The 16487-nt window shown below is 33.2% G+C and overlaps 1 protein-coding gene across 1 annotated transcript in view; it reads left to right on the forward strand.

The window, feature by feature from the left end:
- Nucleotides 1-3538: 3538 nt before the first annotated feature.
- The window catches only part of LOC118183869 (C-type isolectin Sp-CL4-like), a 32086-nt gene continuing 19137 nt past the window's right edge, over nt 3539-16487 (forward strand). Inside the window, exons 1-2 of the mRNA XM_085827443.1 lie at nt 3539-4012; nt 13367-13560. Of these exons, the coding sequence (XP_085683569.1) occupies nt 3832-4012; nt 13367-13560 (375 nt within the window). The 5' untranslated portion in view covers nt 3539-3831. The remainder of the gene's footprint in view (nt 4013-13366; nt 13561-16487) is intronic.

Below are 16487 nucleotides of genomic sequence, written 5' to 3' on the forward strand. Positions count from 1 at the left end.
GGTTCTGGATTTTATTTCTTTTTCTCAGAGTATAATTAATAATTAAAAAAAATTGGCGACGCACTTCAGCATACAGAAGTGCCGGCCGCCACTGTGCCATTCGAAAACCATAAAGAAACTGGCCAGCGTGGATGCTTAATTCTACAAGAAATCGATCTACGGATTTATACCAATTCATAATTACATAACAAGCTTATCAATGAAATGCTTTCCATCCACTGATTCAGAAATGAATGCAGAGCAAGCTACGCCCTGCTCGGCAGGATTTTTCAATGCTCTTTCGCCCCCTAGGAATACCAACGTTCAAGTTCACTTTAAGTAAATGGTGCCATATCATATAATTACGTCCCATCGACCCGTCAAAACTGTGCAAGGCTTACCGACCTAATCTATCGGCGAATGTAATAGACGCCGACATCATCATGAGGTATGCCGCATATGGCGGCATACCCTATGATGCTATGTTTGTCAACAGGGCATAGCAGGAATACTGTCGTATAGCAGGTATTAATTTGGAATCGTATGTAACTTGGAAACACACTATTTTTCACATGGTTTGCTCTTAACATACGTAGCTCGATCAAGAGTCAGCACACCGAATAGTTTGTTTACGCTCCGGACGGACAAACGAAAAACAGTGTGAGTCCTCAAGCTTTAGGAATAAAAGTTTAAGATAATAAATAAATGTTTAAGATGTTTCTTTTTTATGAAAATAAACTCTTCAGTTAATAAAATTTTTAAGCAAAACAGAAAGAAAAGTCACTGCGTATCTCAGATTTGAAAAAACTATCCCCATCCCAGTAAACAAAGCTTCTTCAAAGCCTGGGCAACATAGGGTACTTCCACTAGTTGAGGTATTAAAAAAAGTTATCTAAAATAAACATAAATGCAGAAAACACACCATAAGCTTATAAAAACATAATACACATAAAATTTTAATGAGCCACCCAGACGGTATAGTGGTTAGGGAAGTAAACCGCTGAGTTGGCTTCCGACCCAGGTATAGATATATCCATGCAGAATTGGTTACCAACTCGGCGGGAGTCAACTACTAGTAGCCAGGCAGCAGCCCTGGGCATCCACGGCAGACGACATTTATAAAATACAAAAAAGAAATATGCATGCGCATACAAGGAATTAGAAGAAGAATACAGCAATGTACAAAGAAATATACATGTGCATACAAGGCACTTGAAGAAGAATACAACAATGTACAAAGAAATATACATGTGCATACAAGGCACTTGAAGAAGAGTACAATGAAAATATATGTATACACATATAGATACCAACTCAGATACAGATATATACACACTTAAGTGGTTAGGGGAGGTAAACCGCTGAGTTGGCTTCCGACCCAGGTATAGATATATCCATGCAGAATTGGTTACCAACTCGGCAGGACTCAACCACTAGCTACCAGGCCGCAGCCCTGGGCAGGCCCGGCTGAGCAGACGACATTTATAAAAGGCAAAAAAGAGATACATATGCATACAAGGCACTTGAAGAAGAGTACGACAATGTACAAAGAAATATATACATGTGCATACAAGGCACTTGAAGAAGAGTACAACAATGTACAAAGAAAGATATACATGTGCATACAAGGCACTTGAAGAAGAGTACAACAATGTACAAAGAAAGATATACATGTGCATACAAGGCACTTGAAGATGAGTACAACAATGTACAAAGAAATATATACATGTGCATACAAGGCACTTGAAGAAGAGTACAATCAAAATATATGTATATACATATAAATACAAACTCATATACGGATATATAGTACACACTTACGTACATAGATATTCCGAAACAAATAAAAGTATACATACTCTCACTCATATTGAACACACTTAAGTGGTTAGGGGAGCCTGACTGCAATACCGAAGGGCCCGGGTTCGGCCGAAGAAGGCATGGATGTAAAATTGTCCGTCCCTTCATGGGAGGTAACGGTGGCCGCCTATTAGGTGCCTCCAGAATAAAACGGTCACCACTTCTGGCCTTAGTAGTGGCTAATGCCGTTATAGGTTATAGGCCATTTGTTTAAAAAAAAAAAAAAAAAAATGTTGAGCAAAATATGTTTGGCAGGCCCTCAAAAAACTTGTTTGAAATATATATATGTGTTAATAAGGAGATATTTAAATAAATTCAGGTATTTGTTAGGTAAAATAGTTCTCTTACCGTGAAAGATCGAAATTGGAGAATGTCGACTTTCAGCGGAGAATGTCAACATTCACCAAGTACGTCGGTGAAAGATCGAATATTGCATTACATTCTTGTACATTCGGACTCTCACCGGTGTATGTCGACAATCACAGTTATGCTCTGGTGTAGGTCGAAAAGAGAGGAATCGACGATTCAAAGTGTCATAATAGTTTAAGTTGTTGCAATAAATAAGATTTGAATCAGTGACTTTTTTAATACTATTATTTTATTTTCTCATTTAGAACGTACTGTATAATTAAGTAAGTTTTTAACTTTTATTATATCCCTTTCATTTTGAATGTACTGTGTCTTTTAAGTTCCTATGTTCTTATTTTAAGTCTGAAGTGCGTTTTCTCGCGACTGAATTACGGAGACGAAAATATAATATTCTTATATGTTCAACATTCACCATTAATACATGGTGAATGTCGACAATGACCGGTGTAAGTCAGAAAAAAGAGTATTTGGAAAATATTTCGGACATATACCAAGCGACTAGGTGAATGTCTACATTCTCCAGATTTCGGTGTTTCACCGTAACAGTTCCAAAATGAGTTTAATTATGTATTTTGCGTTTTACTGGCATGCAAATCAAGTAGATTCAAGTATTCTAGTGGCCAAGCGGTTACACCGCTGGGCACAGGAAATTCGACATTGAACAGGCTGGCTGCATCCGATTTTTGTTTTATTAAGTTTTACGCATTTATGTAACATGCTTTTTCTTGAAATATTGTACCCTTTTAGGCAGATAGCCTAAAGAAAGAATTTAGTCTCATGCTTTGTCGTAATCTAATTGAAATAACTCCTTTTGTATATTTTACAATTCAACTGGTTTCATATTTATGTGAAATGTAAGAACTACAGCCGTTATTTATCAAGTACTAGCAGTCGTTAATCGATGTGTTAGAGATATAAAAATAAGCCGGAGAAACCTCTTATTTAATATTATGCATTTAATAATAAATTAATATCATCTTTCGAAATTTCTGTTACGGTGTTTGACGCATGGATAAGTTCTGCTCAACGCAAAGTGGTACATAATTACGCATATGTATATTTGATGACTTAATTCTAGACTATGGAGCGGAAAATTGCGTCAGACGTGAGTACGGAGCATTCCATTAAATCAAAGCTGAGAGTCAAATGGTCTAGAAATCATGGTATCCGCCTTCTACAGGCATAATTTTTGGAAATTAGTGAAATAGCAACAAAACGCCATTTGCAAATCGTTAAGCCGAGACTAAGTGCTTCCAGTTTCGTGTTACGAATGCAGAACGAATTTAATAGCTCTTTAAAAAGAGGGACTTCTGAAAACTCTCGAGATTTCAGAAGCTTGGAAGGCAATTCGCGAAAAGTACACTCCGTGCGCTTGGCAGTTTCGTTTTATGATAACATTACTATTCTTCATAAGTGCGCATAGATTTTTTTTGAATTACGATAATGTAAATATTGCAATACAAACTATAATATCAAAATATAAATCTTAATTATTATCTACTCAGAGACGACAAAATTCTAGAAAAGGTAATATTCTCCATAAACAACGCATTCTCCGTAAAAAATAGAAATTATGAATTTATATTTAATTTTTTAGAATTCGATTCGTTTCTACTTCCCAAAATGTTTCCTGTCTTGTTTGTGTATTACATATTAATCGTTCGCTTTTTGAAAGCGACGACGCCCATGACAACGCTTCCACCAACAACGCCTCCTCCCTTGAATTCCTTATTCGTGAAATACGGAGCTTCACAACATCGACAAGATAAGAAACTGGATGTAAAGCCTTTAGCTGTAATTCAAGGTAAACTTTAAAAGAAGTTAAAATTTTACTTCTCTGTATTCTAATTCTATTATGTAGCTATTTAACTTGTGCTTTTGAAACGAAAATTTTGTATTTAGATTATTAATCATGAGTAAAATTTGGCAACCGCTTTCAACCATGCACACATCAGCCAAGAGATGGAGCTTTTAAACATAAATTATCGTGACGTTAAAATTCGAGATATGCTTACTGCGAATCGACATGAGAACATAATTTATAAAAAAAAAAAAGACGTAGTTTCCTGGATTTCAGAGTCGCAACTAGGCCGAAATTATGTTTTCTACCTCCTATTCCAAAACGTTGTTATTATTATTGGTATTTATTACCATTTCATTTCGAAAACAGAACGTATAATTATTTATGTAATTCGTTTCCTGTAAGTTTCGAATTTTAAAAGGATTTAATTTTCTTTCACCAGTTAAAGTAGGGTTTCTTAAACATTTTCAGTCGCGACCCCTTTTTATCACTGAGATTTTTTCGCGACCCCCAGGACCCCATAATATTTCAAAAAAATTTGTGGGACCCCGTAAGTACTGCGCAAATCCGACATACGCGTGAGTGAAACTGTCAATGTTTTCACTTGTACTGTAATATACTATTGCAGTTTTAGGTCATTAACTTTAATTTCTAATTTTAAGTCATGGAAAATGGTGGTGTATGGTGTGGTGTATTAAATTATGGCAAAGCACACTAGGGCTATCTGCCTAAGGGGAGGGATGCCTTTCGTGGAGGACTTTCTAAGGGAAACTGGCTCGTATACACGTTACACATGGGGAAAACCACGAAAACGCCCATGCAGCCAGCCCGTTCGCGGGATTCGAACCTCGGACCGAACTACCAGTGCATGGAAAATGGGGAAATTTAAAATAAGTAACAGACGAAATGACAGCGTCATGTGCAAAGCAAGGAGAATGAGCGTTTATATTATTAAAAAAAAAAAAATGCATCAAAACGTTTTCTTTTTTTTTTTTTTTTTTTTTTTTTTTCCCGCGATCCACAGTTTAAGAAACAGTAAACTGAGTAAAATTGTAATGAAATACATATCAATTAAAGCGCATGCTAATTTCAATAAAAAAATAATAATTTTTTAGCAGTTTTACATTCAATTCAAAATTATAACATGCTCATTAACTTTTGTATACACGGGGAATAGACACTAAAAAAATTCTTAATTTATATTTTGTAGCGTGGTTTAAGTTTGTTCTTGTTTTTTCATACTATAATATTATATAGTTAATTTTTATTTAAAACTATATTAATTAAATTATCGTTACGTTAAAAGTATATTGATTAAATATTATATTAAAAGTATATAATCTGATTTTTTTTACAGTTCTTTGATAATTTTATGCAAAATCTGTCCTATGTCTTCTCAGTTGTTTCACAAAACTTAAAAATCATATAATAATTTTTACTTTTTTCCCCGTGAATTCTTTCCTCTTTGAAAAATTTTCAGCATTTTTTGTTAATTAAATTATTTTGAAAATTTTTCAGCATTTTTTTGTTAATTAAATTATTTTAATTAATAACGTAAACAATTAAAAAATTCTGCTATATTCTCTAAATTATTTTATTAGAAGAAGAACTTCCATGAAACTGAATCATGTAAGTTTTTCTGCAATTATTTTATCTACAATGCGTTCATATTAGAAAATTAAGTGCGATTCAATGATTAGAACATTGTGCCCCAATATCGTAAATATGTGGAATGCGAAACTGCTAATGGCTCCGAATTCGTTTTTTTTAATTGGTGCACATCCTTGATTAGCAAATATAATTTAATAAACTGTTCGCACCAACAAGCTTGAACATTCTATTAGATGCGCCAAGCTAATCATCTAAATTTCTAGCTTTCGAAATTTACCTAAAGTGTTAGATTTACTATCATTAATATTTTCTAGACATAAACATAATGACACTTACTAACAAGGCGGAAAAAATGCTTTTTATAATATCTATTTAAATTTATTTGTGCGTAAATTATATTTAATTTCAGTCAAAAATCTTACATTATTTTTTAAAGCTAAATTCAAAAGAATAAGTTTTCATGTTGTTTAAACGAAAGGAATGTGAATATTCCCTTATGTGCTGTGAGGAAATAATCTGGTAGCAGAAACATCTAACTTTTTAAATAAAGCTAAGGAAGAGGCTTATAAAAATTATCAATTAGATCTACAGTAGACTTCATAATCGAAATTAAGAGCAATTATAACGATCTGGACATTCGAAATGCCCTGATAAATGGTTTGTTTAGTTTTGTTGGCAATGGAGTACCTGCTGAAATCCATTTGAGAAAATTTATGTTATTATTATTATTTTACTAAAAACTAGCGGAAGTACCCCATGCCAAATACGTTAGATTGAGAGTAATGTATCTAACAACAGAGAACAATAACGCTGCAATCCTTCTGCAATAACGATGCAAAAAATACGATTCATTAGTCAAATTTTTCAGTCTGTCGCGATGTGAAACCCACATAAAATATTTCGATATAAAAATAAACTAATTCTTTCTCATTATATCAGCAACAATGGCATGAAGTTTTTAATGGTTTTCGTCTTTCTAATCAAAGGTCGTAAAAACTCAAGTTCCATCCAATATTTCACCTATATTCAATTTTAGTGGATTAAATGTGGCAAAAAGTTTATCATAATTCATCAGAAAGCAATAACGCGAACAAATAAACAAACACACAAACAGATAGTCTCCCTTATATATATATATATATATATATATATATATATATATATATATATATATATATATATATATATATATATATATATATATATATGTATACATATATATATATATAATTTATTTCCTAAACAGTATTGATTAATTGATTATATTATCTCCTAAGTTTAATTAAAATAGAATTATTTTAAAAGTGTGCATCCATACTGGTAAGTTATATTTTGAAAGATGTTTTGAAGTAATTTGAAAGCAAAATGTTAATAATGTTTTAACGGGGACTGGAGTTAAATCATCAAGAAGAATAATATTACAATTGTAAAAGGAAAAATTAAAACATGTAATTATTGTCATTGATCGGAAATTAGTTGACTTTTCAAGGGGAACAAACCAACTCCCGTTCAATGAACAATAATTGATAAAAATACGTAAATATGAAAGTGTTTCGTCTTTACTCGAGTTATAAGTTAAAGCCAAACCGGCAATTCTAGTCAGGCCAAATATTTCCGCGAATAGTTGCTACTCAAAGAACTTATTCTCATGAAGCATTTTAGTCAATTCAATTTGGAGTAAAAATCAATTACTGTAGAGAAATCCTGTAAAACTCGAGTAACCGTCCCCGACACTATCATCTTTATGTATTTGAGTACTATATTATTTGTAGAAATTAAACATTGGAAATTGTCATTATGAAATCGAAATAAAAGTAAAGTTGAAATAAACATAGAAGATTATAAAAAAGATAAATAATGCAAACTTTGTAAAAACAAATCAAAGAAAACATAAAAATAATATAAAAATAATATAGAAAATAATATAAATAAGATCAGTGAATGTACATGAAGATATAAAGGCCAGAAAGGTATTAAGTAACTTACATTCTTTCTAGTGGGGGAGTTGGCAATGTGTTCTCTTCGTGTCTGACTCAGAAGTGTAGGGTGTCCGAAAATTCTTAGCGGCAGTAGGGGCTTTGAATAATATCAGTCGGTAAGACTTGGGTGAAGTAATTTATGGTAGTGGGTGGGACTTGGAATTCTTGAGGGATGTATTTTGTGGAGTTCTTATCTGAGAGAGACCGTCTGTTAAGATTTTTTCGAAAATACTAGTGAATGGAAATTAATTAATTTCTGGCTAATTGTCGTGTCGCAATGATTAAGAATTTAAGAAAGGAAAAAGGCATTTTCGCTGTCCAAGAGCTAGTAGACAGTCTAAAGGCAGGAAATAGGCCCATTTTTTTATAACAGTATAGTAACAGTATATGTCTGAAGACAATTAGCTTTTTACAATATATACAATTGAGTAATACACTATGTACAAATCTTTCAACTGACAGTCATCCAACTTATACCGCCTTCTCAGGTTTAGGAATAAATTATCATATCCCTATCAGTTAAATGATTTAGAGTGAGTATTTAACGCCTGCTCTTTTAAGGCAATGGTTGATAAATTGAAAGGGAATTAGATTATTTTTGAGAATTTTGATAAGGATCAAAATTTCGCGTTGTAAATCTATTGTATCTGTGCATATAGTTTTAATTCGATATATATGTATACATACATATATATATATATATATATATATATATATATATACGTATATATATTGTAAAACTTACAAATTTTTGATTAAAAAACTCTAAGATTTGAAAACGAGCAGTAGCAACACGTTTCGAAATAAAGTATTTTGATCTCCAACGCGCGAGTCTGTTGCAACTCGGAAAAATGAGTGCGAAAATCAATTAAATTTTCGGAGTTTTAAATTAATATCTCGGCTAATTAAAGTCGTAGGCAGTCGAAATGGCTTCCCACGAATTTTTGGAATCAGGAATAATGTGTTTAATGTTTGTCAATACTATTTTAATTTCATCGTAAAACTTAGAGATTTTTTATTAATAAACTAGAAATTAATAAATTAGAATTTTTTATTAATAAAACGATTAGAAAGCGAGCAGTGGCAACAACTTTCGAAATAAAGCAGATTTTCATCTCCAGCTTTCGAGACTGTTGCCACTCGGAAAAATGAGGGTGAAAATTATCGTTTTTCCGACTTTTTAAAGAATCGTAGAAAGTTTGGTGATGATAGCTGTAGTAGTAACTGAGTTATTATAGGACAAAAAACATACTTTCTTCTTTTTACATATATAGAGAGATTATGTTTCCCAGGACGCGTGTCAGGTCGCGTGGATGATAAATAGCATGGTAACTTACTGTAATTGTTCAAAAAATTTCAAATATAACTTGAGCCCGGCGAAATCAGAATCCGGGTAATTAAAATCCAGTTTGTTAGAAAGGATGAAATGGACACGTTATTTACAACAAAATAAAAACAACAATTGAAGAATACAAATATTGTTCTAAAACCCTGTCAGTTTGTTGCTCTGTTACTGTCATAATCTGAGAGACAAAATTTGTTTGCCAAATAAGCATAGCAAATTGACAGTCCACATGTTTGATTAATTCCGTAGTAGCTTAATAATATCACGTGATGCAGAAAAACAGAAAGTCTAGATTTTGAATGTTTTTTAAAGTCAAAATCTATTCTTATTAATCAAATGTTCCTTTTAACACTATTTATAAATGTCGTAGGGTGATATTTTAAACCTTCTTAAATTGTGGTCTATCAAACTATAGACATTTTTCTTATTGCTATTGTCACAATTATTCAATAATTTAATTATTTGAAACAGTTATTTTTTTGCTAATCCTTATATATAAAAATATTGCTTGTATATAATAAATATTGCTTATATATAAAAATGTTGCTTAACATTACTTATATATAAAAATATAGTTCGAATAAGCAATTAAATACAACTTCAATCTTTCAGAACAATAATTTTTATTTTAACAATAACAACGGTAAAGAAAAAACTGGTAACCACGCAGTCTCGCAGACGATTCTCACAGATGATGTGCTAGCGTCGCAGAACAAATACAAAAATTTTAAACAACTTATACTGAAACAGAATATTGCAATGATTTATTAATTTTCTTTCTTCTCAAAATCCATAGACATAATTAACATATCCCAATTTAACTCGAATTCCCATAGTTAATTAAGTAAACCGAAAGAAAATGAGATCTTGGATTCGAATCTTCTTACTAACTTTCATTAAGGAAATTCAAGTAAATTCGGTACGCAGCTGAAAAATGCTTCACTTTTCCCATAGCTAAGTTCTTGATGATTATTATGTGAAAGAACAGGATCGTTGATCTTTAACGAACTTAACTCAATTTTCTGAAAGTTGACGAAATTCCTTTAAGAATTAGCAGTTGGAGATAGCAAGAGTACATATGGTTATTAAAAGAGAAAATCATATAGTTTATTGTGAATCTGTGGTCTCAAACTGGCAGTCCGCGAAAACACTTACAGTATACGAGGTGTGACACAAAAGAAGAGAGACTAAGTATATACGAGTAGTTTGAAAAAAGAGCGGAGTTGGCAACAACTGGTTTTGTGACGTCATGCCACACACCTCCTCTATAAATACGGCTAGTTTCGAGTACTGCGTCATTGAGTGAGCACGTGAAGGTGCATTCTGCCGGAAAAATGTCTAATTTAAAAAACCGAGCAGCGAATCAACATCAAGTTTCTTGCAAAACTTTAAAAAAATCAGCCACGGAGGAAACATTTCAAATGTTAATCGAGGCATATGGAGATGAAATTTTGAATCATGCACGTGTATTTGAATGGTATAAGCGGTTTTCAGGGGAAAGGGACAGTGTGGAAGATGATGAACATGCTGGGTTCCCAAGGGCACACCCAGCACGTTCTTCATGCCTGAATGGGTTCCCAAGGGTCAGACTGTTAATCAATACCACTACATTGAAGTACTAAAAAGACTTCGTGAAAAATTAGGCAAAACAAGGCCACAGTGGAGCAACGGACGGCGTTTGCACCAGAATAATGCACCCGCTCACACGGCTTTATTTGCCAAGCAGTTTCTGACCAGTAAAAACATTACTGGGATGAGCATCCTCCTTATTCACCTGATTTGGCTCCGACTTTTTTTTTTTATTTCCTAAAGTTACGTCTTACGCCACCCAGTCGGTATAGTGACTGCGGTGCCGAAGGGCCTGGGTTTGAATCCCGGAGAAAGCATGGTTGTAACTGTCCGTCCCTTCATAGGAAAGGCGAAGGTGCTCCACCTATTAGGTACCTCCATAATAAAGAGACCACCACATCCGGCCTTGTATAGAATAATGGACTGGGTTACATTATCTGTTCTTGTGTAGATTAACATATAATTGTACTCATAGTTTTTCTCCTGGCACATTTATGGCCAAGTATGGAAACATAATGTTTGTTCTATATTGTGTATATCTGGTATGATCTTCTTTAACTCATTGTTACAATTATATGACAACTGTTAATTGTACTGGAATCAACAAACATCTTGATTGAACTTTTGGATTTTATTACTATGATTTAGTACAAATTCCAGTGCATCTGAGTTATATGACTTGAATGTTGCATGAACTGCACAATACTTTGCTTTGGACAAAACATTTAGTACTGGATTATGAAACATAAAATATGTTCATTTACACTTAAATTTGGACTCTAGAGATCATACTTGATTCTTTCTTGACTATATACTTCATTTCAATAGCGTGCAGATTCTGAACGGGGTGTTGATCCTTACTGTTCATTTACTTGTGTTTTTCTATTACATATGACTGACATTTATCTGTGATCTTCTACTTTAAACGTTTTGCATTTATTGTTACCATGTTTGTTACTGTAGGCGGCTGTCAATTCCTGTCTTAACTATTCTAGAAAATCTTAATATAGTAACTTCAGATGTATTTCTTCAACGCAAGCAATATATACAAATAACTTTGTATATTGTACAAATGTAAACTTTGAAATTTGACTTTGACATTTTAGTGCCCGACTGATCTGTTTTGGCCCGTAGATAGTAGATGGTTTTACCTCTGAGTAACATATTCCGTTTGTTGCCTTTAGGCTAACTTAGGTCGGAAGTTGCTCAGTAGGTCAGTGTTGTAATTGTTCACAATCTGCCATTGGAAAAAAAAAGTTACATCTTACTTAAAGGGAACCCATTTTACTTCAGCTGAAGAAGTTCAGGCAAAAACGGAGAATCTGCTGAAAGGCCTTCCAAAACCCTCGTTCCAGAACTGTTACCAGCAATGGTAGCACCGAATGCAGAAGTGTGGGAATGCTGTCACGGAGAATTGTTTCTGTAAGTACAATGATTTATTGGACCAGTCTCTTTTTTTGTGTGTGTGTCACACTTTGTAGTCTGCCGTAGAAAGCCCTTTTTAATATAAAAAAATAAGATCGAAATTTACAGGTGCGCGTTATGCATCGGATATAAAAATTGTTTAAAAATAAGGTATACAAATTAGATTTCTGCAGCTATCTAAATGCTGAACTAATTGTGTTAATACGCCTGCAATAACTGCCATGTATGTGTTACATACAGTCTTTCATCTTTATCATTCATCGTATTATCTGTTACATGGGATCTCAACATGTCCCATACCAAAAAAAAAACTTTCTGGATTCTTTAAGGTAGAGCTTCTTAAACTTTTTTCAGTCGCGATCCCTTTTTTATTAGTCCAAAGGGGCTTTGTTCCTGAATGACTACTGTTTTCGTTTTGCGATTTTGCGTCGATTCACTACAAACGGCGAATCACTTCTCAAACTGTTGCCACAAAGTATTATCGCCCTTTATTATATTTAAAAAAAAATAAATAAGGAAAAATCTGCATTGATGTATGTCTATTTCTCGCATTGTAATAAAACAACGGTACATAGAGCCATCGAATTTTGAATGACGTAATCCTCCTCCGAATATGGGCATGTGGAAGACCAAATTAGAAATTTGGAATTTCTTTTATTATCGATTTCCTATTTTGTAAAACTTTAATGAATTTGTGATTAACAAACTGAAGGATTTCAAAGCCAGCAATGACAACGTTGTACAGAAAAAACATTTTTATCTCCAGAGCGTGAGTCTCTGTATCGGAAATTCTAAAGATATGCTCATTTTAAAACTATTTTGCGATATTGCTGTTGAACTGGATTTTATCGTTTAAGCGCGAAGAAAGTGATATTGTTTGGATTGATGCGCTGGAGATAAAAATGTTTTTTCTGTACAACGTTGCCATGGCTCGCTTTGAAATCCTTGAGTTTGTTAATCAGAAATTCGTTAAAATGTTTTACAAAATATGAAATCGATAATAAAACAAATTCCAAATTTCAAATTTGGGCTTTCAGATGCGCATATTCGCAGTAATATTACGTCATTCAAAATTCGATGGCTCTAGGTACCATTTTTTTTATCACAGTGCGAGAAACATACTTACATTTATGCAGATTTTTCATTTTTTAAATTCTTTAAATATAACACAGAGCGATAATACTTTGTGGCAACAGTTTGAAAATTGATTCGCCGTTTGTAGTGAATCGACGCAAAATCGCAAAACGGAAAAAACAGTCCTTCAGGGACAGAGTCCCTTTGGACTAATAATACAATGTACCTGAATAATACCTGAAGTACGCATTTTTAATTGATAATCTCTATTAAACTTGCAGCTTATTTATTGAATTCGCAAAAGTATTATTTCGAAAAGGCAAAGATGAATAATTTTGACTTCACTCTTTTCAGATGTATCGAGAGTGCAGTGTTTGGGTCTGTGTTTACAGCGACAAACGGCTAGCAAGTCCAAGATATGCCGATCTTTCAATTTTGCGAATAGAACTTGTTACATGCTGAATACCTTTGTCTGTGATGGGGAGAGAGAACTCAAGGATGCACCCGGTTTCAGTTACTTTGACCTGGTTGATGACTTTGCAAAGGAGGTAAAAGGAGACTTCTTCAATATTCAGTTACGTTTAACTTTCAGTAAATTTACTTATGCTTAATTTCACGTATTTCAATATGAGTTTTAATTCATAATCATAATTTCATCATTTAGCATTTTATAATTGTTTCGGGTTAAATTTATAATCATTAACTAAAAACTAATTTTAAAGCCATTACCATCAGTAACCTTTAGAGAACATGCACATATTTTAAATTTATCAAACAGTAAATCTTCTCTGATAGATACCCATTAAGTTTCAGGGTTTTTTTTAACTGGTTAATTACATAGATGTTTTCCTAAGGTATCTGTTTTATAACTTTATTATTTAGCAAAAATTTGCACTAAATTCGAAAATAATTTTATAAAATTCTAAATGCTCAAATAAAAACATTCAATTTGAATGCAATTCATATAAAAATATCTGAATGTAATTGTAATTCATTTTTAAAGGATAAACAATAATAATTTTTATATGCTGTATTTACCTTGATATGCAATGGAGCGATAATATAAACAAAATATCACCAACATACTAAAAATAGTTTCTTAGAATTATAGAAGTAGTTTTGCAATTTTGATATGACAACAGTACCTATGCATTAAAGCAACCACCAAACAGAAGGTGCCAAGCTTCCAAAATGCCCCAAATTCAGGCAACTATACGCATAACAGTTCTGAGTATTTCAGTTTTACCAACATGGACATACCTGTATGTGTTCCTTTTCCTCGTATTCCTAGTTGCCATGATTTTATGATTTTTGTAGACAATGCATGGCATTCTTATTTTAAACTCAGTTTTGTTATATGTGCTTGTAGAATTTGCTTGCGATTGGCAATACCAAGTAAATTTTGGCAGAATTTTGGAGCAAATTCACTAAAGTGAACAACTGTTTTCAATCTAATTTCAAAATACAAATCAAACAATCATTATAAATTTCTAACGTAAAAAAAGGAAAGAAGATGTTCATAGATAGGTTCATTGATTCAATTTTCGGATAAAGATTTAATGAAAACGTAAAACATGTATGTTATAATTTTTTTTTGTATTGTAAGTCATCCTCTTAGCCCAAAGGCACGTTAACCCAGAAAGGTAATTAGTCTCGAAACGACATTTTCCCTCGAATCACTCAACGCGTTGAACCACTTTTCCGATTATTGGCACCAAATATTATCGCCCTGTGTTATACTTAAATTAAATAATGAAGAATTTTCATGAATGTATGCATGTTTCTCGCATTGTGAAAGAACAATACTATCTAGAAGCCTCCAGTTTTGAATAACGCAGTCCTTCAACCGAATATGGGCACTTAGAAACCCGAATTTGTTTTATTATCTATTTCATATTTTGTAAAATTTTAACAAATTTTGATTAAAAAATTCAGTTACTCAAAGCAAGCAGTGGCAACACTAACATCTTCATCTCGCACGAGACCGTCTGTCGGGAATTCTAAAGATATGCTGTTTTTAAATATTTTTAGCCCAAATGTTCTCGAACCTTATATGTGTGTAAATGAAAAAAATTCCGTTTGAAGTAATCTAAAATCTTTCAGATTATTTTATTTTATTTATTTATTTATTTTTCCTGTCGAAAATCATCACTAAATTGTGTCAGTGTGGTTACTCTAATACGTAAGTACCATGAGAACTAATAAAGAACACAAATAAACATTTGTAATTGATAGCAATAACTATAGCAGCAATTTGATATAATCGGTGAGGAATATTTAACAAAAAAGAATATTCCCAAGATAGATGATCTCAAGATATTGGATAGATAAATTCCCAAGATAGATCCCAAGATCCAAGTATACCTTGGGAAGAAAGATCCCAAGGTATCTTGATTCCCAAGATATACTTCTTTGAAAATAATGAAAAAAGTAATATTAAAAAAATTCTTTCTCTTTATTCTACTGTCTTCAACAACCTTAATATCGATTCGTATGCCTCAGTTTTTTGACAACTGTATTGTTGCGTGCGTACGGGTTCGTTATAAAATGAATGCACAAGTCCGGTGAAAAATGAACAAAAATTTATTATTATCACAAAAAAAATGCTTAAATTTTCTCAAATTATCGTGCAGTATTACAATATCTCACAGTAGTTATCTTTTAACTACTCAAATGTTCAACAGAACGTAATTCAAAACAGTTAACGAAAGCTAATCCTCGAATTCGCTACAATCAACAAGAGCAGTTTTCTAAAAAACAACAAACTAAGCAACTGCTACAAACTGAAATCGAAATCGAGTGAATGGTTAGGCGGCATTTAGTAGCCTCTGCTACTTTAACCGTCTCTGTTGGAGATATGCCCTAAGGCGTTGGGAAGAATTAAGGTGATTTACACCGCACCGACAAAGGTGAAGCGGGAACATGTGCTAATGCACGTGAGTTGGTCAAGTAGACTTTGGAGAAGGAGGGTTCAAGTATCTGTCTGCCGTACAAGCTGTGATGTATCTTCACTAGTTGAAAAAATATGATACGTCGAGGCCAGTCACGTGGGTGGTCACCCACCCAAGTACTGATCCCGAGCTCTGCTGCTGTAAACAGGGGAACCTGTGTTTTGAAAAAGTGAAAAGAAATCGTAAACATAGTGAAATTCCTTCAAATGCTTCTAAGCTGGTGATTACTCTTCACTTTCAGCAAATCTCATCAGTGTCATGGCTGCTTTGAGCCCGGCAGTAAACTTCTCAGCCGTGGTTTTTGCAGCGCGGATCTTCTCAACGTGCTCAACCATACTGTTCAGAAATTTTTTGATTTTAGGATCTTGGATCCAGTTTATGATATCCTTGTACTCTGTGGGTGGATTTTCCAATTTTTTCTTTACTCTATCACTGTAGAGAGGTTTCATCTGGATTTTACTGCTGTCTTCCTCTGTTTCGATGAATTTCGAAAATCTGCCGGCGTAGGGATCTTAGCTGCTGGC

Source organism: Stegodyphus dumicola, chromosome 12 (assembly GCF_044657685.1).
Source record: "Stegodyphus dumicola isolate Sdum_Otavi_A_Nest chromosome 12, ASM4465768v1".
Taxonomy (NCBI): domain Eukaryota; kingdom Metazoa; phylum Arthropoda; class Arachnida; order Araneae; family Eresidae; genus Stegodyphus; species Stegodyphus dumicola.